The sequence below is a fragment of the Scyliorhinus torazame genome, chromosome 15 (assembly GCF_047496885.1).
Source record: "Scyliorhinus torazame isolate Kashiwa2021f chromosome 15, sScyTor2.1, whole genome shotgun sequence".
Lineage (NCBI taxonomy): Eukaryota > Metazoa > Chordata > Chondrichthyes > Carcharhiniformes > Scyliorhinidae > Scyliorhinus > Scyliorhinus torazame.
In genome coordinates, this window is record NC_092721.1 from 11,676,850 (window position 1) to 11,702,785 (window position 25,936).

Genomic DNA, 25,936 nt, shown 5'->3' on the forward strand with positions numbered 1-25,936 from the left:
AGAGCAGAGTGTCTATGCGGCTGCAGCTTGTCAGCTTCCCGAGTGCCAATCCCAAACCCGGTGAATCCGGCACCGTCTCCTATGGAATCGATTGTGTTCCGCGTGGCCTCGGTCTAGCCCCTCAATGGTCACTCGATGGTGCAAGTGCGGTGCCAGGTGTAGAAGTCTCCTAATTCTGCCCCAATGTCTGTGATAATATGCACTCATGCACATAATGAGGTAAAGACAGGCAATGACAGACACCCAGGTTAGCCAATCAACACACAGGACAGAACACAACCAATCACCAGACAGAACACCAGAGGGGGGCTTCCTACTATAAAACACACGAGGCATCAGCACTCCGCCTCTTTTCACTGGTGACAACTGTAGTGACAGTCAGGGCGTATATATCAGTTAGCACCTTCTACACGTGGCTCAGAGCTAGTCTGGTCTAGTTAGTTAGGGTTAGCATACTTAGAGTAGTAGAGTGTCAACCCACAGCCAGCTGTGTGCATTGTTACAGAAGTTCAATAAATCGTATTGAACCAACGTCTAAGTTTGGTGTCCGCTTTCCAGCACAACTGCATCCAGTCGCAGTCCGTGTTACCCCAGGGAGAACAACACGACAACGTCAACACTTAGTCTCAACAACGGAGAAACCGGCTGCTGAACTTTAGCTGAACCCAGCTGGTGGAGTTGAGATTCTGGATAGACAAGGGTGAGTGAGCTAAAAGAGGGTTTTTTCATCCACACCTATCTTGTGATCATGTGAATTTGTACAAAATCTCTCAAGAATAACCGTTGCCAGGGATTAATCGGAAGGATTATTTATGGATGTTACCCCGCAAATTTCCAATGTAATTAGGCCAAATTAAACGGATAATAGAAACTTCCTGAAATAGACAGCAAAATGAGACATAAAAACAGTTCTAATGCAGAGTCTTGTTGTAGGATAGGTCACGGCCACAGAATGCAACTGACTTGCGTTGTTTTGTTTTAAACAGCATCTGTAATGCAACGCATAATTACTTAATGATGAGGAGTCAAAACTAATCTTTTTGTTTAATTCAATTTCCTGTTTTGAAGCCATTTGGAAACAAATCAATTTGTTCGAATGCCTGACTTCAGTGGCAGGAATGCTGCGCTCGGCCTCAAACATTTATGCAAAAAGCTGTAAACGACAGGGAAAATAATTAGGCAAGATGTGCGTTTACCTCAAGATTCCTCCAAAAACATTTCTGCTCGTTTGCATTACTATAGCGCCTTTAATACAATAAATGAATCGAGGTGCGCTTTAAGGGAGCGCCGTGAAGCAAAATTCATCACCGGGTCACGTAGGGGGACCAAAAGGCAGACGCCAAGCAGCTTGGCCAAAGAGGTTGATCTTGAGGAGCGTCTTAAAGGAGGCAAGAGAGGCAGGGAGGTTACGGGCGGGAATTCCAGAGCTGGGGGCCATGGCAACTGAAGGCCAATGATGGAGCGATTCAAATCGGGAACGCACAAGGGGCCAGATTTGGAGGACTGCAGAGATCCAGGGGGTGGGGTGGGATGAGGTTGTGCGGGGGGTGCTAAAGTGCCAGCACTTTAGGAGGTGACAAAGATAGAGGGGGGGAGGTAAAGTTACTCCGACAAACTTTATAACAATTATTTTAACTGGGTTTTGACGATTTTCCGTCAGTGGACCTGACCGGAAAGTCCAGAACCAGCAACCTATTTGCACCAGTTTTACCACGTTAATCTCCGGGCTTTCGACAATGCTTGTGAGCCTCAAAGAATCAACAGCCTCTCCTAGCAAGAACTTTAATAAAACGGGAGGCTTTATTGTGGATCTGTCAGTTTGGAGAGATGGCAAATTGTATTCCTTAAATCTTCCTTAAGAGCGGAGCTACGCTAACCCTGTTATAGTTTGGGTAAGTGTATTTCAATTCATAGAATTTACAGTGCAGAAGGAGGCCATTCGGCCCATCGAGTCTGCACCGGCTCTTGGAAAAGGCACCCTACCCAAGCCCACCCAAGCACACACCTCCATCCTATCCCCATAACCCAGTACCCCCACCAAACACGAAGGGCAAATTTGGACACTAAGGGCAATTTATCATGGCCCATCCACCTAACCTGCACATCTTTTGACTGTGGGAGGAAACCGGAGCACCCGGAGGAAACCCGCACACACACGGGGAGGACGTGCAGACTCCGCACAGACAGTGACCCGAGGTCGGACTTGAACCCGGGACCCTGGAGCTATGAAGCAATTGTGCTAACCACTATGCTACCGTGCTGCCCTTAAAAATTAATTATTTCCCCTGGAGTGGAATTGCACTCGCATATATTCACAAAAATGTCATATCAGTCACCGAGATTCATTATTGCACAGGAGGAGGCCATTCAGCCCATTGAATCCATGCCAGCTCTCTGTCGGGAAATCCAGTCAGCCCCATTCCCCCGTCATACCCATGACCCTGCAGATTTAATCCCTTCAAGGGCCTATCAAATTTCCTTTTTGAAATAATTCATTGTCTCTGCTTCCACCACCCTTGTGGCCAGTGAGCTCCAGGCCATTACTACCTGCTGCGTAAGAACGTTCTTCCTCACATCCCCCCTCCAAACTGTCAACTCTGTGGCCCCGAGTTCCTTGTCCCATCAGCTAGTGAGAAGAGTGTTTCTTTGTTTCGCTCACCTAAACCCGTCACCTAACCCTCCTTGTGACTAGTTGGCTGTAAACTCGCCGCCCGCCTTTCTCACATACCCTGGCCACCCCATTTCCTTCCACCATCTCGTCAATCTAATCTTGAACATTCCTGCAAACAGATCAGGGTGGAAGAATAATGCTATCCTTCACCACACCAATACCCTGTTGTATCTGATTTCGCCTCACAGTAGGATTGCCATTCCTGGCACGGCACATTCCTGGAGGTCTCGCCACATGTCCCTCCTCATCCAACTGCCCCAGCCAGTCGAACAGCCCTTACCCCCTTCCCCCATCACCAATACTGTTATAATAATAAACTAGCAGGGGTTCAAGGAAACTACCCAAAACACACTTCCGAGAGATAACGTTTTTAATTCCTGGACAACCCCGGAGAGGTGGAAACACTAACTTGAGTGGGATAAGTGTAAAACGGATATCATTATTGCTATGCCAGCACCGCCTCCTCCCCCACCCCCACCCCCCCCCCACCCCGTACACTGCCTGATATTCAACTTTGATCATTAAAATAGAATTGAAAACTCTATCAGCCAGCTGTAAAACATCTGCTCAGAGTTTCTATCCAAAACAAATTGTAACCCCCATTCAGACACTCAAAATTGTTCCAGACAATGTAACTCAAAGCTTTTTGTTAATGAATGAAGCCCGAGCCAGTCCTTCTACAGAAAATACTTCAAGTATCACAGTAAATAACACATGAAAACAAACAGTGGCTCCAATGTTACTGTCCTCTGCCCTACAGGCCCAGCATGGGCCAGCGTGTTGTAACTATCCAGACTCGAATACATCCAATTCTGGTGGCTCAGGCAATTAAAATACACCAATGGCACCACAGACACCTCAGCACGCAGTGAAACACATACCCACTCACACACAGACATACACGCAGAGACAGACAACCTCCACACCAGCCATGTGTGGCCACAAAAGCAGGTCAGACGCTTTGTAGAGAGTAACTCACCTCCTGACTTCCTGTCCTGCATCTACAAGGCACGAGTCAGGAGTGTAATGGAATACTTGCCTGGATGAGCGCAGCTCCAACAGCACTCAAGAATCCCAACACCATCCAAGATAAAGCAGCCCACTTGATTGACACCCCATTTACCAACATTCACTCCCCCCAATCACCAACTAACAGTGGCAGCCGTGCGTGCCATCTACAAGATGCACTTCAGCAACTCACCAAAGCTCCTTTGACAGTACCTTCCAAACACATGACCTCTATTATCTACAAGGGCGAGGGAAGCAGATACCTGTGGACACCACCACCTGGAGGTTCCCCTCCCAGTCACTCACTATCCTGACTTGGAAATATATTGGCTGTTCCTTCACTGTCGCTGGGTCAAAATCCTAACAACACAGTGGGTGTACCTACACCACATGGACTACAGCGGTTCAAGAAGGCAGCTGGCTACCACCTTCTAAAGGGCAATTAGGGATGGGCAATAAATGCTGGCCCAATCAGCGACCCCCACAGCCTGTGAAAGAATAAAATGATACACCCACTCTTAGATAAATACACACACACATTTCCGCCCTGAGCCATATCAGGAATCTAGAGCTTCTCCCCCCACTATCCTTTATCACCGATATGAGAACACACAGACCGAGCCTTTCTCCTTACCGATGTGACGACTTCAAGATCCTTAAGGTAGGTTCGTTCTGTTGTCGATACTTCTTTGGCGATAAAATAGGCTTTGTCCGCTGGAAACCGCTGCAAAAATTCAGAACACCCCACATCCAACAGGTCAGTAGCCGCTACCTATCAGTTTATTTGTACAGTATCGCCCAGAATAAACAGAGAAACATTGACAGACGGAACACATGTGTTAGCAGCTGATGGAAAGGGTGCAAATCAAAAAGGATAATAAGAAATAATTCACATTTAAATAGCGTCTGTCACAACCTCAGGGCATCCCAAAGTGCTTTACGGCCAAGCGGAGGAGTCACTTTGTAATGTGGGTAACATGGCAAACAATTTCCATTGAACCCCTAGAATCCCGGCAGTGCAGAAGGATGCCATTCAGCCCATCGATTCTCTGAAAGAGCGCTCTAGCTAGGCACCCCCCCCCCCCCCCGCCACATCCCCGTAGCCCCACCTAACCTGCATATTCCTGGACTGTGGGAGGAAACCGGAGCACCCGGAGGAACCCCACGCACACACGGGGAGAACGTGCAAACTCTACACAGTCACCCAAAGCCGGAATAGAACCCGGGCCCCTGGCACTGTGGGGCAGCAGTGCTAACTACTGCGTCACCGTGCCGCCCAGTGAGCTATGTATGCACAGCAAGCTCCCATAAACAGCACTGTGATAAATGAGCCCAGAATCCTTGGGAGAAATAAACATTGGTCAGGACAGAAGAGAGAAATGGAGGCTTTGGGACCTTTCACCTCTAGCCGAGGTCATTGACATGGCCTTGGTTTAAATTTTCATCTGAAAACTGGCTTCAGTAAGATGAACAGAGCCACAGTGAGTGCTGAACAGGAGGACCTGGGGGAGTAGATGAAATTTGAAACTAAACAGTGGCATTTAGTACTTATAGGGCTAAAAATATGAATTAAAAATTCAGACAATGCTAAAGGATATGTTGGAAATGTACAATGTGAAGATTGGAAAGAGTAAGATGCAGTGTGAGTGAAAATTAGCTTGGAAAGCAAAATAGGCTCTGGATCGGCGTGCGAAGAATAAGAACGTCAAAGTCAGGGATGCAGCCACAAATTGGAGTACGTGAACCTGGAGTCAAGAATGAGGAGCTGACAGTGGTGTTATATAGAATATACAGTGTAGGAAAGGTCATTTAGCCCAGTTGGACCATGCTAGATCTCCATCCTGGCCACCTCCCATCTTTCCTCATCTCACTCTATCGGAATATCCTATTCCTTTCTCCCTTGTGGGTTTATCCAAATCCTTCTCTCTTCACTGTTCACCTCCACCGCTCCCGTCTCTTTCCACTCTCTTCTAAAGACATTTTGTCGGCATTGTCTATTGGATTTCCAGGTGACTACCGCACATTGATTCCCCCACAAGAGGAAACACTCTCTCTGCGTCTATTATATTCAAATAAATAGTCTAACAAAGCGAGTGGGCAATGGGATTGTAGATCCCTCAGCAATTAGTGGGGAGTACCATTCCAAGGGAGATGGGGCCCTGTGACACAATGGGTGGCGTCTCTGCCTCGGAGCCAGATACTCCGTGTTCCAGTCCCGCTCTGAGACTTGATGGCCAAGGAAGTTCATGGCCCGGCCAACCTGCAAAATCCTCCTAGCTCCCGGCAATGGCTGGCGAGATTCCTGGTCAGTGAAGGGATGGAAATAAATTGGAGCCTCCACCATCACAATCCATAGCTCCAGGTGACAACACGCATGTAAAAAGTTAATTTGCTTACAGCAACTGGAATCACCCGAGTCAATGTAATAAACCACTGCCATTCATACAGAGATGGCACGAAGGAGGTCAGTCGAACCCAAGATGTTCAAACTAATGAGACTCTTGATCTGCACCTTTGAGTCCTCAGATGTATAGATTGAAGTGTAATAATCTAAAATATGGTAGAAAGTAAGTTTGTGTCAGACAGGAAACCAAACCTAGTTTGGCTTAATTCCGCTGTTGACAAAGCAAAGGTATCTATAATGTGAAAGGAAATCACTGAGCACTTTTACAAGGTCAATTAGTACAGATTACACATTTGACCAAGTTGAAAGGATCCTTTGAAGGAATAAAGAGAGGTAGAAAAGAAGACTTGCAGTGAGCGCAGGTTTTCATTTAAGAAGGTACCACAGACTCACAGAATCAAGGATGAGTGGGCTGTTTGAGGGGGTGGAGGATGTCTGTGAGCGATGTGGGAGGGGCCCCATGAATCATGTTCGTATGTTTTGGTCCTGAGCGAAGCTGGAAAGGTATTGGAGGAAGGTGTTTAGTACTATCTCGGGGGTTTTGCATACGGGTGTGGAGCCTGGTCTCCTAGAAGCCATTTTCGGGGGGGTCGGACCGGTCTGAGTTGCAGGCGGGAGCTGGGGCAGACGTTTTAGCCTTTGCCTTGTAGGCCGGTCTTGTTGGGGTGGAGGTCAGTTTCTCCGCCCCGTGCCTTGGCGAGGCGGGGGTAGGGAGGACTGCTGCAGGTTTTGACCCTGGAGAAGGTGGAGCTTGAGTTGAGGGGGGGGGGGGGGGGGTGCGAAGGAGGGGTTCTACAGTTCTTGGGGTTTTGTTTGTTATGCACTTTCGGGACTTGGTTGCCGTTGAATGATGGGAGGGGAGGGGGGTTTGATTTTGCTTTTATTCTATGAGTCAATGTTTTCGAGTTTATGTTGTTGGGGTTGTTCTGTTTCTGTTTTCTTTCTTTGTATGCCGAAAATGATGAAAATATGGAAAATAAAAATAATTAAAGAAAGAAAAGGTTCTGGAGGGGGGTGAAGTGGGGAGGGGGGAGCCATCAATGAGCACAGGGGAGCGCTAAGGAAGCCTTGCCTGACACCAGACCATGCAACTAAAGATGTCAAGCTTCCCAAATGGTGCAGGCCACCTCCTGCTGCAGGCAAAATGCGGTGGGGGTGGGATGAGGCGCTCAAGTGGTCATGAATTGTCACTTAAGGCCTAAAAAGGCCCAAGGTGGGCGGGTCACCTGATGCCTTCTCTGACCACCGTAGAAATTTGAGACAGGTCGGTGGGGGTGGAGTGTTGCGTGGGAGAGAGGGGATGGTGGTGGTGAGTACAGGCAAGGTAGCGGGCAGGGCACACGCTAAGTTTTACAAACCATCCAACTCACTGGCGTGGGAACGCAGAAACCAACCCAATGAGCTGAGTGGCCTCCTTCTATGACATTAGATCATTTACTCGTAAGCAGCAAGATAGAATGATACAATAGGCAGTCACAGTGGTCAGCACTGCTGCTTCACAGCGCCGGGGACCCGGGTTCAATTCCGGCTTTGGGTCACTGCCTGTGCGGAGTCTGCACGTTCTCCCGTGACCGCGTGCGTTTCATCCGGGCGCTCTGGTTTCCTCCCGCAGTCCAAAGATGTGCGGGTTAGGTGTATTGGCCATGCTAAATTGCCCCTTAGGTGTGGTTAGTGGGTTACGGGGATAGGGTGGAGGGATGGGCTTAAGTAGGGTGCTCTTTCCAAGGGCCGGTGCAGACCCGATGGGCCGAATGGCCTCCTTCTGCACTGTAAATTCTATGTGTTCAAACTCTACAATTTGAGTGTGCATTATTGGTTTGATTTTCTGATTCTTAGTCAGTGCAGAGAGAATTGTACACAGGGATATCAATTATTCTGCTGTCTATGAATACTACAGGCAGGGACCGTACTAAGCCTCGGACTACTAATTACTATTTTCTATTGAATGGCACGCTATGCATTCCTGGATGAATATCATCGCATTACATATAATCCTGACAATCCTTCCCATTGACATCTCAGAAATGTGGAAGGGTATTTTGTTGAATAGGAAATGGCTCTACACAACTCCCACAATCAAAGAGGAAAAGGATGTTAGTCAATTACGTTCAAAATTCTGCCATATTTAGAAACCTGACCTTCCTCCAACGGGCAAAATTTGAACTCTCAGATTGAAGGTGAAGGATAAAAGAATCAAGGGCCACACAAGGAAAAACATTTTACCCAGCAGGTGGTTAGGATTGAGAATGCACTGCCTGAGGGAGCGGTGGAGGATGTGACTTTCTAATGGGACTTGGATAAGCTCCTGAAGAGTAAGGAATTGCATATCTAACAGGAGAGGGCTACGGAGTGTGATTTAGGATCCTGTGATTAATATTCCACTGGGGGTCGATGGGGGCCACAAGTTGGAATGGGGGCTTGAGGTGCGATTGGGTTGGAATGGAGGGCTCACAAATTCAGAATATGGAACTCTTCCGAGGGGCCGTGAACCCACTACAAGCTGGCACACCGCGGAAATTGTTGGGGTTTAGGAAACGTTTACCCCTGCAATACAGCCGGCCAGGAAAGGGATTCAGGCCGCGCCCACAACATTCCCTCCCTTATCCCTTGTCGTCAAGAATTGGGGGCACCGGGAATAGGGGCAGGAATCCCGGAATTGGGTCCCATTTGTGAGAGGCTCCAAAGTCGTTCTGACTCCAGGAAAATCCGGCCGGTGGTGTCAGGGATCATTACAATAATAAAATAATCATGAACCTGTTTTAGCAACCACGTCAGTCACAGGAGAAGCTCTCGCAGCCAGCAAGTGAGATGAGAAAATCTCCACTTGTAACATTCCCCGTCAGATGTCCTCACTGATCATCCAATCAGAGGCACTCTGGCTGAAATGTACCATCTACGGAATGTACCATAGCATTGGGAAATGGTAAACTGAACAATACATTCAAGGGGGTTTTTCACAAGTTTATAATTATACATTTTATTTGTTGGCAGTAATATTTTAAAGTGTTGATTTTTGACCTCCCGTTTCTGAAGTGAATTGACGATTTGTCATTTTATTTGCACTAGGTAATATTGTGTATAATGTAACAAGATATGCATTTATATAGTGCCCTTTATATCCTCTGGGCATCCCAAAATGCTGAATAACCAATGAAGCACCTTGGGAGTGATGTCATAGTTGTAATGTAGGGAACACAGCAACCAATTTGCTCACAGCAAGCTCCCGATAACAGCAATGTGATAATGATCATGCTCTCGTAGTGATTTTGACTGAGGAATAAATGTCCATTGGGCCAATAGATGGAACCTCTCTGCTCCTCTTCAAAGGAGTTGTCATGGGATCTTTTAAATCAAGCTTGGATCTAAATGATTGCAGCTCTGACAGTGCAGCACTCTCTCAGAACTGAATAGGGAAGCGTCAGGCAAGATGATAATCATTGGCTGGCTGTGCTGGCTACTGTCTGTTTGTAGAAGTAACATATCCCAAGGTGCTTCAAAGGCAGCAGGGCCAACACATCTTGACACTGAACCAGGTGAAGAACTATCAGCACAGGTGTGAAAAAACCTGGTCGTAGAGGTAGGTTTTAAGGAGGAGAGCGAGGCAGAGAAATTAAGGAAGTGAATTTTGGAGTTTGGGGCCTTGGCAGGTATACAGCCAGCAAAAGCGGAGGGATTCAAATCAGGGAGATGTAAGAGTGCAGAACTGGAGCGAGCTGATATTGCAGAGGGTTCAAGGGGCTGGAGGAGGCTACAAATCGTCAGGGAGAAATCTGAAAACAAGAATGAGAATTTTAAAATTGAAGTGATCCCGGCTCAGAAGCCTTTTCGATCAGCAAGCACAGGGCGATGGGTGAATGGGATTTGGTGAGAGTTACAATAGAGGCACCAGAGATTTGAGTGAGCTTCAGTGTATGGAGGGTGGAAGGTGGACCAGGAATAGTTGAGTGATCACAAAGACATGGATGAGAGTTCTAGGCGAAGAGAAGCAGGGACAAAACAATCTTGACCTTGTAACCTCTAACATAAACTACAGTAAGGTGTTAAAAGGAATGAAGTTCTCATTCTCGCAAGAATCAATGATTGAGGATGAATATTGACGACTACAATACCTAGTTTCAAAACAGGTTTGCTTATTTTCAGTCATTGTTTGACGCAGAATTCAAACTTCTGGATGTTTAATTTCTCTAATCTAACAAATATACCTTATTAATTCATATACCTTATTAATTCATACATACCCGTACTCAATGGATTCTGGAAAAGTACTTCAGCAGAAATGTTCAATTCACTATATTAACATTTTAAAACGTTGGTGGCAGGGTGGCGCAGTGGTTAGCACTGCTGCCTCACGGCGCCAAGGACCCGGGTTCGATCCCAGCCCCGGGTCACTGTCCCTGTGGAGTTTGCACATTCTCCCCGTGTCTGCGTGGTCTCAGCCCCACAACCCAAAGATGTGCAGGGTAGGTGAATTGGCCACACTAAATTGCCCCTTAATGGGGGAAAAAATGAATTGGGAACTCTATATTTATTTTTTTTTAAGTAAATAAGTTGTGCTTATGCTTGATCTTCTGAAAGAGCTGTCCAATTAGTTCCACTCTTACTTTTTCCTCACTTTACTACAAATCTGTCCTCTCTATCCAATTCTCTTTTGAAAGTTCCTATTGCCTTCTCCCTTTCAAGCAGCACATTCCTGATCTCAACAGCTCACTGCGGGGGGGAAAAAAGTATCATCTTCTTTCTTTTGGGCAGCACGGTGGCACAGTGGTTAGCACTGCTTCCTCATGGAGCCGAGGACCCGGGTTCGATCCCGGCTCCGGGCCACACTGTCCGTGTGGAGTTTGCGCATTCTACCTGTGTATGAGTGGGTTTCAACCCCACAACCCAAAGATGTGCAGGGTAGGTGGATTGGCCACGCTAAATTGCCCCTTAATTGGAAAAAAAATAGAATTGGGTACTCTAAATTTTTTTAAAAATAATCTCTTTCTTTTGCCAATCACCTTAAAACCATTGAAATTAATGTAAATCTTAAATTTCAAGCCAAAAGAAATCGGATTACATATATCGTGAGTGTTTGACTTATCACGCTACAATTGCTGTGTTAGGGCTGTACAATAATTGAAGTGCCCCCAGTTTACATATGATGGCTTTCTGATTTGACATCAGGCTATATGGCCATTGCTGTTGAAACCATGATGTCTCTTGCCCAGTAGGACTACGGGGAGGGAAGGAGGTAATCAAAGGATGGTAGACGTTTGGATCTCTTTCCCACAATCAGCAGTTGAAGCAAGTTGACGATAGGTTTTTGTTCAGCATTAAGGGATAGGGGCCAAAGGCAGGTATACGGAGCTAGGTCAAGGATCAGCCATGATCTCATTGAATGGCGGGGCAGGCTCGAGGGGCTGAACGGCCTACTCCTGTTCCTATGTTCCTAATCAAGATCAAACCTTTCTCCTCATTTCTTCTTCGTCGTCAGTCTTGACGCAGGCTGCATCTGTCAGGAGCGGAGTCATCAGTGGCGAGTGCTGTTTGCCGTCTGGGCTCAGGCGAGGAGACAGGGAGAGATTCTGAACACCCGGACCAACTTGTGAATTCAGCGAGAGTTCTGACACATGTGGGCTGCACACCAGGGAACCTGGAACAAACAGGGGAATGCAGGTTAGATTTTCAACCCTGAGCACAGGCCGAACTCTACAACTGGCTGGAAGATACATACATACACAGATTCATAGAAGATAGGAGCAGGAGGAGGCCTTTTGGCCCTTCGAGCCTGCTCCGCCATTCATCACGATCATGGCTGATCATCCAACTCAATAGCCTAATCCTGCTTTCTCCCCATAACCTTTGATCCCATTCGCCCCAAATGCTATATCCAGCCTCCTCTTGAATAAATTCAAAGTTTTAGCATCAACTACTTCCTGTGGTAATGAATTCCGCAGGCTCACCGCTCTTTGTGTGAAGAAATGTCTCCTTATCTCTGTCCGAAATGGTTTACCCTGAATCCTCAGACTGTGACCCCTGGTTCTGGACACACCCATCATTGGTAACATCTTCCCTGCGTCTACCCTGTCCAGTCCTGTTAGAATTTTATAGTCTCTATGAGATCCCCCCTCATTCTTCTGAACTCCAGCGAGAACAATCCTAACCGAGTCAATCTCTCCTCACATGATATATGTTACATATAAATAATAGATAGGTGGATTCACACACACATGTAATACTCAACTTATTATAGGTAAAAAATAATTAACAGATATAGACACATATTTAAAAAGTAGATAAGTGGATATAAAGAAAAAGATACTCATATTTATATAGCTGTTTTAGTTAGCCCTGGATGATTCAAAGCGATTTCCAAGCAAAGTACTTTTTGAACAATAGTCATGACTGTAAATTTGAAAATGTGGCCACTAATTTAGACACAGCAAAGTCCCACAAGCAACAATGTGACAGTGACCAGATAATCTGTTATTTTATGATGTTGATTGAGGGATAAATATTGGCCTGGACTCCAGGGATAATCCTCTGCTGAGGGTGGGACGGTGGTTAGCACTGCTGCCTCACAGCGCCAGGGACCCGGGTTCAATCTCAGTCTTGGATCACTGTCCGTGCGGAGTCTGCATGTTCTCCGCGTGTCTGCGTGGGTTTCCTCCGGGTGCTCCGGTTTCCTCCCACAGTCCAAAGATGTGCAGGTTAGGTGGATTAGCCATGATAAATTGCCTATTAGGATCCAAAGGTGTGTGGGTTAGGTGGGGTCACAATGAGGTAGGGTGGGGGGTTGGGCCGAGAGAGGGTGCTCTTTCCAAGGGTCGGTACAGACTCGATGGACCGAAGGGCCTTCTTCAGCATGGCAGCAATTTTATGATTCATCTTCAAAACAGTGCCCATGGGTTCTTTGACATAAATCCAAGCATCAGATCGGGCCTCAGCTCTCCTTATCGTCCGAAAAGCAGAACCTCCGACAATGCAGCGCTCCCACAGTACGTTAGCCTAAGATGGGATTTGAACCCAGAACCCTGTGATTCAGAGGTGCTGAGACAGGGCTGGCGCTCAAAATATAATAAATGCACCCCTGACTTTCATGTACAGGGAGCAAACAAAGATAAAAATTTACTAAAAAAGATCGTTTTAAAATTTATCAGTAGCAAGGAAAAGTATTGAACAGGCGTGGGGTTAGAGGAGGAAAATGCCTTCAAACATAAAGTGATTAGAATGTGGAATTATTAGACGCACATTATTATTAACACCAGGGTACAGGAGGGAGTTAAATAGTTGCTTGGTTCTATTTAAAACATGATTTAAGGGGATGGAGGCTGTGCAATTGGAGACTTCAGTGGGGAGGAACATCAGCACAGCTGTGATGGGCTGAATGACCTTTTTTCTCTGCTGGGGCAAAAGGATTCTTTCAACATAAATGACCTCTGGCAGGTTTTAAAGTTTCACTGGCTGACCTGAGGGGATTTTGAGTGTTAAAGGCCGATTCAATTCCGTTTCAGTCACAAAATCACGAACGTTGTGCCATAAAATTCCAAGGTGTCTAATCCCACGGATCGGCCCACCGGTTTGCGCTGAGCGGAACTTCGCTATAGCCGAGTAAGTGCCATTCCCACACAAATGTGTCCCTATGACGCCGAGGGGTGGATTCTCCATTACTGGGACTATGTCCCCATGCCGGCATCAAAACGGTGGAGCTTCACACCATAAAAACTGGCATCAAAGGGACTCAAATTCCTAGCCCTGCAGGGGGCAAGCAGGGAGCCAGAGTAGATACGGGCCCCCGCACTTCCGGGTCGGAGGCCACGCCGTGCTCCATGGCGGACTTGGACCGTGGAGCTGGACCCAAAAAAGAAACCCCCCGATCGGCCGCGCGCCCGACCCTCAATGCCCGCACACGCATTTACCGGCTGCCTATAAGGCCACCCCCCCCCCCCCCCCCCCCCCGCCCTCCGATTGGCCAGCCCCCGACCAGGGCGGCGGCAGACTTAGCTCAGCCCTATAATTTTCTCTTTCATTGCAAAGGGAAAAGCCAGGAAGAAGCGTGACAATGGTGTGTGTGTAAATGCAGCAATCAAATTATTCCTTAATTTTATGAGGCATATGGAAGATGTCACTAATGATTCTTCAGTAATATGTAATGAGGTTGATCAGTAAGATTTCAAGATTAACAGATGCACATTGGATTCCTGAGGACATAAAGGTCACCATCTGTGTTGTGGTAGGATAATGGAATTCGAGATTCCCATGGCAACATGACAGAAATGACAGCCTGTCTTTGAGGACTGGGGAAAGTATATTCATTGGAGAATAATGTTAAAGTCTTCAGCATTAGATTCAGGTTCAGGGATTGCAATTCTGGTTATCCAGATTGAACAATTCAAATGTTTAAACTGTGTGTGTGTGGTGTGTGTGTCAGTGTATTTTTTTGTGCATGTCTCTGCCCGTGTATGTGTATGTGCATGTACTTGTACCTGTGAGTGTGTGCATGCCTGCCTCTGTTTGTGTGTGCATGTGCACCTGTGCGTGTGTGCCTGATTGTGTGTGTGTGTGCCTGCCTCTGTGTGTCTGCCTGTTTCTGTGTGTGCATGTGCGCCTGTGCATGTGTGCCTGTTTCAGTGCGCGTATGTGCATGTTTGTGTGTGTCTGCCTGTTTCTGTGTGTGTGCCTGTGTGTGTATGTGCACCTGTGCCTGTGTTTGTGTATTTGTGTGTGTGCCTGTGTGTGCATGCCTGTGTGTGTGTGTATGCCTGTGTGTGTGCCTGTGTGTGCATGCCTGTGTGTGTGTGTGTGCCTGTGTGTGCATGCCTGTGTGTGTATGCCTGTGTGTGCATGCCTGTGTGCGTGTGTGTGTGTGCATGCCTGTGTGTGTGTATGCCTGTGTGTGTGTATGCCTGTGTGTGTGCATGCCTGTGTGTGTGTATGCCTGTGTGTGTGTATGCCTGTGTGTGTGTGCATGCCTGTGTGTGTGTATGCCTGTGTGTGTGCGCCTGTGTGTGTGTATGCCTGTGTGTGTGTGTGCATGCCTGTGTGTGTGTATGCCTGTGTGTGTGTGTATGCCTGTGTGTGTGTATGCCTGTGTGTGTGTGTGTATGCCTGTGTGTGTGCATGCCTGTGTGTGTGTGTATGCCTGTGTGTGTGCCTGTGTGTGTGTGTATGCCTGTGTGTGTGCCTGTGTGTGTGTGCCTGTGTGCGTGTACCTGTCTGTGTGCGGATATTTGAATTTCTGTATGTCCGTACTTGAGAATGTGTGAACATTTTTGTGTGGTAAGTGTGTGAAATGATGTGTTTTAATCCTATGAGTAACAAAAGAGCCCAAACACAGACTAGTACAAGGCTTCAATAATATCCCAGATCAGTCACACAAGGATGGCTGATGGGGAGGAAATAATTGGAGCTCCTCTTTTCTCTTGTAAAAAGAGACAGTAGTAATAACATATACACAGGCACAAGACATTTTAAATTCTGGCCAATGCATATTAATTTTTTTTTCATTATGATGAAATACAGGGAGTAATTGGTTAACCTATTAATGCTAAATTAACAGAATGATCAAGTTTGAGATAGGGGGAAAGAGAGAGAGAGAGAGAGACAGCCGGAAAACTCATTCTGCTCCCCTCCCCGGGCACGGACCGAGTCCGCAGCCATCGCGCGTGAGTCCCTCTGGCAATGGCCCCCAGCCGAGCCGCGTGAATCGTGCGCGAGCGATTCTCTGGAGACTGGAGAATCGCGGGAGCGGCGCTGGGCCCCGATTCTCGCGTAAACATTGATCCCCCCTCCCCCCCCCCCCCCCCCCGCGCCAAACGCGATTTCGCCGTGGGGCTGCAGAGAATCCAGCCCCAGATCTTTTGTTTGACTTATGTTTTTTGTGATATAAATACTGGTGGACCCAGGGCGTGAGGGCAGAACTCTCCCATACTGGGACGAGGTGCCATGCCGGGGGCGGAAACGTGGAGTGTTTCCCGCTGCGGAGGCTGGCAGGAAAATGCGTCAAATCCTCCGGCCCCAACCTCAGTAATTATGAACCTGTGGGAGGGTTGGGGGGGGGGGGGCGGAGTTGAATGAAAAATGAAAATGAAAATCGCTTATCATCACAAGTAGGCTTCAAATGAAGTGACATGAAAAGCCCCTAGTCACCACATTCTGCCGCCTGTTCGGGGAGGCTGTTGCGGGAATTGAACCGTGCTGCTGGCCTGCCTTGGTCTGCTTTAAAAGCCAGCTCTTTAGCCCTGTGCTAAACCAGCCCCTACGTGTTTATGTGTTATTCGGTGGTGGTACGTAGTCCGTCGTCATATCTGGGCACCTTATTGAAAAGTTCCCCAAAGTCACTGACCCACAATTGAAGATAAAAGGTGAACTGCCTGGAAGTAAAGGTAGATCTCCGGGAGCGCTCTGACACTGGAAGATGGACATCATGAGAACGAAGGTCGATCTCCAGGAAGATTCCCAGGTTGGAAGATGGACCCTCTCCAGGACACCTAACCTGGAATGTGCACCTGTCGATACTCCCCCCCCCGACCCATTGCTCGGGTGATCCAGTGTCCAGGGTTGTGGACGGCCTCCACTCTGAACACCAGAGGCAGCTCCAGGCATTATTCAGGTGAATCCCCACGTCTGCACTCCACTTTTTTCCAGATGTGTTTCGCATCGGCTTGTACTCCCGCACGCGCTGTGAAGAATTGGGATGGGGTGGACAGGCCTTCACCTGAATCCCAAATAAGTTTCACACCGGGCACCAGCAGAAGATCCCGTGGGAAATTCACGCTGGCGTGAAACTGACTTTTGGACCTTTTGCCAAATTCTTCCCCCATCGCTGCCTGCCATTGAACCCATCAGCGGGGTCTTGGGAGAGCTCCACCCTGTGGCGAATTCATCGACTCTTTTGCAAAAATAGTCCCATGGGACCATTTATTGTTCTCTCAGGTGGGACCTTGGTTTAATCCCTCACCTGATACACAAGATGTACGGAAACCAGGTCAGACCGTTGTGTCTCGATGTGAAACCTCCTGACCCAGATCTTCATTTTTCAAACTGGTGGACATTTGCCCTGTGGTAAACAATGCCTAACATTGTGCCAGAAAGGACACATTTCAATCACGGAGGCTAATTATATTGATATTAACCTATGTTCACATCGACTATGATCAAAAAGGATGGAAACCCCCGCCTGAAACAGCAAAGAAACTCGCCGACAGGATATTGCCTTCAATCCAAAATGATACTCTGCCGACTACACAATTGAACAATGCTATGTTTGAATTTCAGTGCCGGTGTGATGTCAGGTATGTAGGCCTTACATCCCTGTGATTGGCTGGTTGAATGTTCCTTTGGCTGTTCACAGCAGACAGAGTGTCGACCACGCTCAACCTGCCCACGCTTTCGAAACCCCAAACAAAATGTCTGCACTTAGATAGGATTCCACGAATGGACAGTATGTGTTGGTGTTTCATGGGAAGGTTGACAGACGTACACTCAAAGATGTCCTGGACAGTGGGTTACGGCCTGCTTGGCATTCACAGCTTCCCGACTACCCAGGAGTGAGATATGAGGATGACTGACACTAACAACTGGGAGGCAGTCACTGATGGTCAGAACCTCTGGTGACTGACTGTTGGGAGGAGCATCGAAGAGGTGAGGCGAATAATAATAATCTTTATTAGTGTCACAAGCAGGCTTACATTAACACTGCAATGAAGTTACTGTGAAAATCCCCAGTCGCCACATTCCGCCGCCTGTTCGGCTTCACAGAGGGAGAATTCAGAATGTCTAATTCACCTAACAGCACGTCTTTGGGGACTTTTTCCGGGGGAAACTCACACAGACACTGGGAGAGCGTGCAGACTCCGCATAGACAGTGACCCAAGCCGGGAATCGAACCCGGGTCATTGCCTCTGTGAGGCAACAGTGCTAACCACTGTGCTACCGTGCCGCCCGTAATGATCAGGAGAGAGCACGAACGCAGGCCTCACTGCCATAAATTGTGCAGTCGAGTATCCCGCATGTGGGGACATCGCAGGTGTCAGAACACTCGAAGTGCACTGGGCTGGCCTCGTCCTGGGCCAATTGCCATCTTTTGTTTTTCTTTATAAATTTAGTGTACGCAATTCTTTATTTTTCCAATTAAGGGCCAATTTAGCGTGGCCAATCCACCTACCCTGCACACCTTTGGGTTGTGGGGGTGAAACCCACGCAGACACGGGGAGAATGTGCAAACTCCACACGGACAGTGACCCAGAGCCGGGATCGAACCCGGGTCCTCAGTGTCGTAAGCAGCACTGCTAACCATCGCGCCACGTGCCACCCCAACCACCTTCTTGATCATGGTTTCACCCCTGCCAGGTAAGTAAACGAAACGGAGAGCTCAGCTGGAGAAGAGGAGGGCCCGGGGGAAGCAGAGGCCAGCGAATCCTGTACCTTCTCAGCCCAGGGTCTCCCTCTACTGCAAATGTGGCGAGAGACTCCAGAGCGGGACTCCAGAGACACGCCAGGCAATACTTGGCACAGAGGCTATGGGGGAAGAGCATTGGGGTGGCTGCAACTAATTGGGGAGCTGTTTCAAAGAGCTAGCACTGATAAAGTGGGCAGAATGGCCTTCTTCTGTGCTGCAAGGTTTATATGCTGCAACTTGCACCCCATCAACTTCAGGATGTGGGAATAGGATCCATTTGAGAGGGAATGACTGGGAAAGTAGGCAGGCAGTGAAAGATTTACTGGTGACAAGGGCATCTATGATACTGGTAAAGGAATGGTTGACCAGCTTTTGAGATACAGGGTACATGGAGAAGTATTGTTGATGCAGCTCTAAGTGACACAGGAGAGAGTTTTTCCCCTGAAGCAAGGAAGTGAGGTTGGTAGGAGAACAGGAGAACTCGAATGTGTCTTGATGCTATATATCCCTTCCCACCATCTGAGGAGTCAGCAGAGCACACCTTCCCGCCAATACTGCCCGTCACGCAGCCAGTTAATGCTCCAAGAAATGTTCATAGGCTGGAGGCAGGACCTCCGCCCTCACTTGGGAGGGAAGCCCCTTGCCGCCAGATCTCTAGTCCCGGCAGTGTCAGAAGACCGAGTGGATGGGACAGAGGGCTACACACACTCCCCAGGATCTAAACCCCAGGAGTTCAGAACCAGGTAAACTTTGGGGATCTCAGGGCGTGGCGGGGAGGTGAGTCCCAGGGTGGTGGGCGGAGGTGTTGTTGGAGAGGGGGAGAGGGTACCTGCAGGGGCTTGACCCGTGGTGGGGCGGGGGGTTGAGGGAGGCTGGGACACCCGATGTTAATAGGAGTCTGTCGCTGTAGGTCCTTCACCTCTTCCCAAAAGAGGCCTGAGCAGGGTCACTTTGCGGGTTATTCCCCCCCCCCCCCCCCCCCCCCCCCCCCACACACACACACACACACACACCACCCCCAACGCTGCCTTTGAACTCCTCCCGCAAGCCTGAAAATTGAGGTCCGGTGGGAAACAGTGGTCAATAATTGGCCATTTAAGGGCCTCAATTGGGGCTAGGGCAGTCAGGTTGGCCTAGGCCTCACCTGTCCCACCCTAGCAGTAGGGAGAGGCCGGAACAGGCAGGAGTCCAGTGGGAAGCCTATCCGAACAATGTAACAGACAACCCCCACCTACGTACCCCCTGGCAGGGGAACCTAAAGTTCTGACCCAGGTTAACAATAGACCAATTAACCCAACATCGATAACGTACAAACTTCCAAAAGCAATATGGGATAAAATTGACAATCAATGGAAAAATATTCCTTTCTATCAGACAACTCATACCAAAGTGATTGTTTAGGAAGTGACTGAGTCTGTTGACAAATGAAATGATTGTTGTGTGTGGATTTTCAAATGTTGCATTCATGTAGCACCTTCCACACCCTCAGGACTCCCCAAAGCATTTTACAGCCAAATCAATATTTTTTGAAGTGTGGTCGTTATTGCAATGTAGGAAACACAAACATTCCCAGTGTTGAAGGGAATGGTGTAACATGGAATGGGTTTTGGCTGAAGGGTGGAAAACAGTGGACAGAAGTTGATAAATGTCTTCCGCGCTTCAACCAGGAGTCAGTGTGGGCTAATTGCTCTTTCACAGAAAAACAGAACAGGGCAGTACAGGAGGAGACAACCTGGCCCACTGTGCCTGTACTAGCTCGCTGACCGAGCTGTCCAATTCGCCGTACTCTCCCGCTCTTTCCGTATAGGCTGGCAAATGTTTCTATCTTAGGAACGTACCCAATCCTCTTTAAAACATTTTCATTTCAGCCAATGAATTTTAGATTAAAACCTAGCTGAGTAAAATAATTGGCCCATCTCTCCCTTGGCGTTTTTGACAATTAACTTAAATCTGCATCCTAATGCATACTGCTTCCAGATGTTATAGATCAATATCTAGTCATCTCTTGTCTTCTCTCAGGAAAGCCTTCATCATTTTGAACACATTTGATTGAAATTCCTTCTCTGCTCTAAAGAATCTCAACTTCTCTGGTCTCTCCACCTAACTGAATTCCCTCATTCTTGATACTTCACTTCAAAAACTGGAGCACAAAATCCAGGCTGCCACTCCCAGTGTCAGTGCCGAGGGAGCGCCGCACTGTCTTGAGGTGCGATCTTTCGGATGAGACGTTAAACCGAGACCCCTGTCTTCCCTCTAAGGCGGACGCAAACGCTCCCGTGCTACTATGCCGAAGGACAGCAGGGGGCGATCTCCCTGGCGCCATGACCAGTATTCCCTCAATCAGCATCACAAAAATCGATCACGCTGTTTGTGTTTCCTACATTGCAATAGCGACCACACTTCAAAAAATATTGATTTGGCTGTAAAATGCTTTGGGGAGTCCTGAGGGTGTGGAAGGTGCTACATGAATGCAAGACTGTCTTTTTATCATTGAGACAGGAAGTTCTGGGGCAGGATTCACCGGTTCCACAGCCGTGTATTTCTTCCGCCCATCCCTAGTTGCCCTTCAGAAGGTGGTGGTGAGCTGCCTTCTTGATCCGCTGCAGTCCCTGAGGTGTAGGTACACCCACAGTGCTGTTTGGGATTCTGTCCCAGCGACAGTGAAGAAACGGCGATATATTTCCAAGTCAGGGAGGTGAATGACTCGGAGGGGAGCCTCCAGGTGGTGGGGTTCCCAGGTATCTGCTGCTCTTGTCCTTCTAGATGGTAGTGGCCGTGGGTTTGGAAGGTGCTGCCTAAGGAACCTCGGTGAGTTCCTGCAGTGCATCTTGTAGATGGTACACACGGCTGCCATTGTTCAGCGGTGGTGGAGGGATTGAATGTTTGTGGATGGGGGAGCAATCAAGCGGGGCTGTTTTGTCCTGGATGGTGTTGAGCTCCTCGAGTGTTGTTGGAGCTGCGCTCATCCAGGCAAGTGGAGAGTATTCCATCACACTCCTGACTTGTGCCTTGTAGATGATGGACAGGCTTTGTGGGGTCAGGAGATGAATTACTCACCGTAGGATTCCCAGCCTTTGACCTGCTCTGGTAGCCACAGTATTAATGTGGCTGGGTCCAGTTCTGTTTTTGATCAATGGTAACCCCCAGGATGTTGATTGTGGGGGATTCAGCGATGGTAAGCAATGCCATTGAATGTCAAGGGTCTCAGTCATCACCCACACCTGTGTCCTGCTGTCAGCATGCCCAATCGGGGCAGGAGCTCACATTCAGCACACTATCCCTGTACCAGCTTACATTTATATAGCACCTTTAGTCTATTAAACCATCCCAGACATTTCACAGGAGAATTTTCAAATAACGTTTATGAGGCGATGGCAGTGCAGTGGTAATGTCACTGGACTAGTTAAACAGAGGCCCAGCCTAACGCTGTGGAGACACAGGTTCAAATCCCATCACGGAAGCTAATGGAATTTAAATCCAATTACTAAAGCTGGAATTATAAAGTTAGCCTCAGTAATGGTGACCGTGACAACGATCATCAATCGTTGTAAAACCCCACCTGGTTCACTCATTCCATTTAGAGATGGATCTGCCATCATGGGAAACAAATGCTGACCCCCATGTCGGCGGCGCCTACGTTCCGTGAAAGAATAAAAACAAGTGACACTGGGCCACACAAGGACGGGTGATCAAAAATACAATCAAAGAGATAACTCTGGAGGAGTGTTTTTCAGTCGGAGAAAGTGTTGAAACCCAACTTGTGGTAAACAAACCAGATTTAGGGTTGAATCATAGAATCAACAGTGCAGAAGGAGGCCATTCGGCCCATCGAGTCTGCACCGGCTCTTGGAAAGAGCACCCTACCCAAGCCCACACCTCCACCCTATCCCCATAACCCAGTAACCCCACCCAACACTAAGGGCAATTTTGGACACTAAGGGCAATTTATCATGGCCAATCCACCTAACCTGCACATCTTTGGACTGTGGGAGGAAACCGGAGCACCCGGAGGAAACCCACGCACACACGGGGAGGATGTGCAGACTCCGCACAGACAGTGACCCAAGCCGGAATCGAACCTGGGACCCTGGAGCTGTGAAGCAATTGTGCTATCCACAATGCTACCGTGCTGCCCTTGAGACAGTGATGGCTCATGTTATTGCAGTCTAATAGAGGATTACTCATCCATCTGGGAAACCCTTACGCTGGAGTGAATTCTCCATACCAGGGGTACTTCTTTTAAACAATCAGGTACTTTGGGTTAAATAAGAAGCTTTAAGTCACTTCCTCAGCTCCCTCAGTAGTAGAACGCAGCTCATAAAAACAGGGAGATATTTCCCAAATGCCACAGCAACTCAGACATCTTTGTGGGCCACCTGGCTGGTGTGTGTCATGATAACCACATCAGCATATCATGGTGCAATCACACACACACTGATGGACAGGCAGTTGGACCAACCAACACACACATAACATCACAACCAGTGAGAGCACACGCACTATAAAACAGGGAACACCACAGTTCCCGCTCATTCGCATACACCTACCGGAGGGTGGCTGGTCGGCAACCGCCGAGGTTCTCCGCCACGTGGCTCCCCGCTCATTCCTGGTTCGCATGCCTGATGGCTCCATTCGCCGCCGTAATCGGTGGGCCCTTCGTCTGGTTCCGCGCTCGCTACGAGATCATGCACCGGTGCCACGCCCTCCTGTTGTCCCTGATGTCGACTTTGTTGAGCTTCCTGCCACTCTGCCTCTTCCTCTCTCGCCCGTGGCCAGGCCCATTCCTCAGCCGGTGGATCCTGACCCACCCTTGAGGCGGTCAACCCGAATTCGTCACCCACCTGAGAGACTTGACTTAAGAGCCTGTTCGCACATTGGACTCACTGAATTGTTTTACAGTACTGTTAACGAGTTTCTTTTCTTGTCGTTCATTGTTCCAGAAGTTTTCTCTCGTCGTTTGCTGATTGCATTTGTTCTGTTATTAGTACAACCTCGTTGTTCTGTTGCACCTGACACCTTCCTCTGTATATAGTTTAGCCTCATGTACATGTTGTAAATATTGCACACACAGACTCAGATGCACTCAGTACACATTTCTATTTCTTAGCATGTAGGAACATATCCTTGTGAAAGGGGGGGATGTCATGATATCCATATTAGCATATCATGGTGCAATCACACACACTGATGGACAGGTAGTTGGACCAACCAACACACACACAACATCGCAGCCAATCACCAGTGAGAGCACACGCACTATAAAACAGGGAACACCACAGTTCCCGCTCATTCTACCAGGAGACAGCTCAGAGCACAGAGCTCACAGCGTGCCACTCAGACATACACCATGTGCTGAGTGCCTCACTAGGATAGTGATAGGGCTGGGTCCACAGGTTAGCTGGTGAAGCACGTACCCAAGCCAGCAGTTAGTTGCCACCGTTGTTTAGACAATAAAACAGAGTTGTACCATCTACAGCCGTGTTGGATCATTTGTGCATCGGAACACCCAACACGACATGATACCAGTAGTGGATGCAAACCAGCGACTGTGAGACCTACCTGCACCCTTTCAGAAATCCGCCATCCTGCTCCATGGAAAACATCAGCCCGCCGCAGCCGCTCCGAATCGCTGGAAATCTCGGCGTAAACTGGAAGCTGTTTAAACAGCGCTTCCAGCTCTTCCTAGAAGCCACAGACAGGGAGAATGCATCGGACACCAGGAAGATCGCCCTCCTCCTCTCCACGGCGGGGCAACACGCCATCCACATCTATAACTCCCTGGCATTGGCGGAAGGCGAGGACAAAACAAAATATAAGACGGTGCTTCTGAAGTTCGACGAACACTTCAGCGTGGAAGTCAATGAGAGCTTCGAGAGGTACCTCTTCCAGCAGCGCCTGCAGGGTAAGGATGAGCCTTTCCAATCTTACTTGACACACCTCTGTATCCTCGCGCAGTCCCGCAGCTATGAGGCCACCTCCGACTCCATGGTACGGGATCAGATAGTTTTTGGGGTCATCTCGGACACCCTATGCCAGCAGCTCCTTAAAATAAAGCGCCTCACCCTGGCGACTGCCATCGAGACCTGCGTCCTCCATGAGAACGCGACCAACCGGTACTCCCAAATTCAGGCGGCCGAAACGGCACGGCAGGGGTCCTACAAGGCGGAGCTGGTCCAGTTGATCGAGTTCCTCCCGGCCCGCGGCCCGGACGCGGGCGGCCATTTTGCGAGCTTTCCGAGGCCTCACGCGCTTGTACGCGCCAAAAAGTGGACGTTGACGCAGATGGACGTGATGCGCAGGCATGCTCTACGCAGGACCGCACCACGCATGCGCAGTGGCGCAACGAACGCCATGACGTCATGACGTGCGGCAACTGTGGCTCCGCCCACGTAAAGCGGCAATGTCCGGCCAAAGCGCGACAATGCGTTCGCTGTGGCAGGATGGGCCACTATGCTGCCTGCTGTCGAGCAGCTCAACCTGCCAACTCCCAACAATTCCGCCAGCCTCGCAGGGACGTGCAGGTGATTCAGCCCCCCTACACTGAGTCATATCCAGACAGTATGCAGACCAGCGATACCCAAGACAGGGAGCCCTTCCGCGTTGCGGTAATCCACAAGAACCGGATGTCCCCAAGTCGGAACCACCAGCCGCTGCCAGTGCACAGCATTGATCCGGGCGATGAGTGGTGTGCCACCCTAACGTCAACTGATCACAGATCACATTTCGCCTGGACACCGGTGCCTCCGCCAATCTCCTCGCATGGTCAGCCTTCCAGACCCTGAAGGTTAAACCACCGATTCTGCCATCCCACTGCCAGCTGGTTGACTACAATGGAAACATCACCCCGGCCACGGGGTCCTGCCAGCTCGATGTTACACACAACTCACACAAAGCCACATTATCATTTGAAATTGTTGGATCCTCGAAGGACTCTCTGTTAGGCGCACAGGCGTGCAAGATCCTCTATCTCGTTCAGCAGGTACACACTCTATCTCCAGAAGGCACGTCCGATTTCCCGGATGCAGACTTTAGGGCGCAGCTCCACTCACTCCTCGCGCACAACCAGGAGGTTTTCGAGGGCATGGGCACACTGCCCTACACGTACAGAATACGGCTCAAACCGGACGCCACTTCGGTCATTCACGCACCTCGTAGGGTCCCAGCACCACTCAAGGACCGCCTCAAGCAGCAGCTGCAGGACCTGCAGGACCAAGGAGTGCTTTCCCGGGTCACGGAGCCAACGCCATGGGCCAGCTCCATGGTGTGCGTCAAGAAGCCCTCCGGCGAGCTCCGGATCTGTATCGACCCAAAAGATTTGAATCACGACATTATGAGGGAACACTACCCCATACCCAAACGAGAAGAAATCACGAGCGAAATGGCTCGGGTAAATTTTTACCAAGCTTGGTGCCTCAAAGGGCTTTTGGCAGATTCAATTGGATCAGTCCAGCAGGAAGCTGTGCACTTTCAACAC

At 48.9% G+C, this 25,936-nt stretch overlaps 1 protein-coding gene across 1 annotated transcript in view; it reads right to left on the bottom strand.

Moving 5' to 3' along the window:
- LOC140391525 (FERM, ARHGEF and pleckstrin domain-containing protein 1-like) overlaps positions 1 to 25,936 on the bottom strand; it is a 326,539-nt gene that overhangs the window by 57,613 nt on the left and 242,990 nt on the right. Inside the window, 2 exon segments of the mRNA XM_072476099.1 lie at positions 4,314 to 4,403; positions 11,528 to 11,715. Of these exon segments, the coding sequence (XP_072332200.1) occupies positions 4,314 to 4,403; positions 11,528 to 11,715 (278 nt within the window).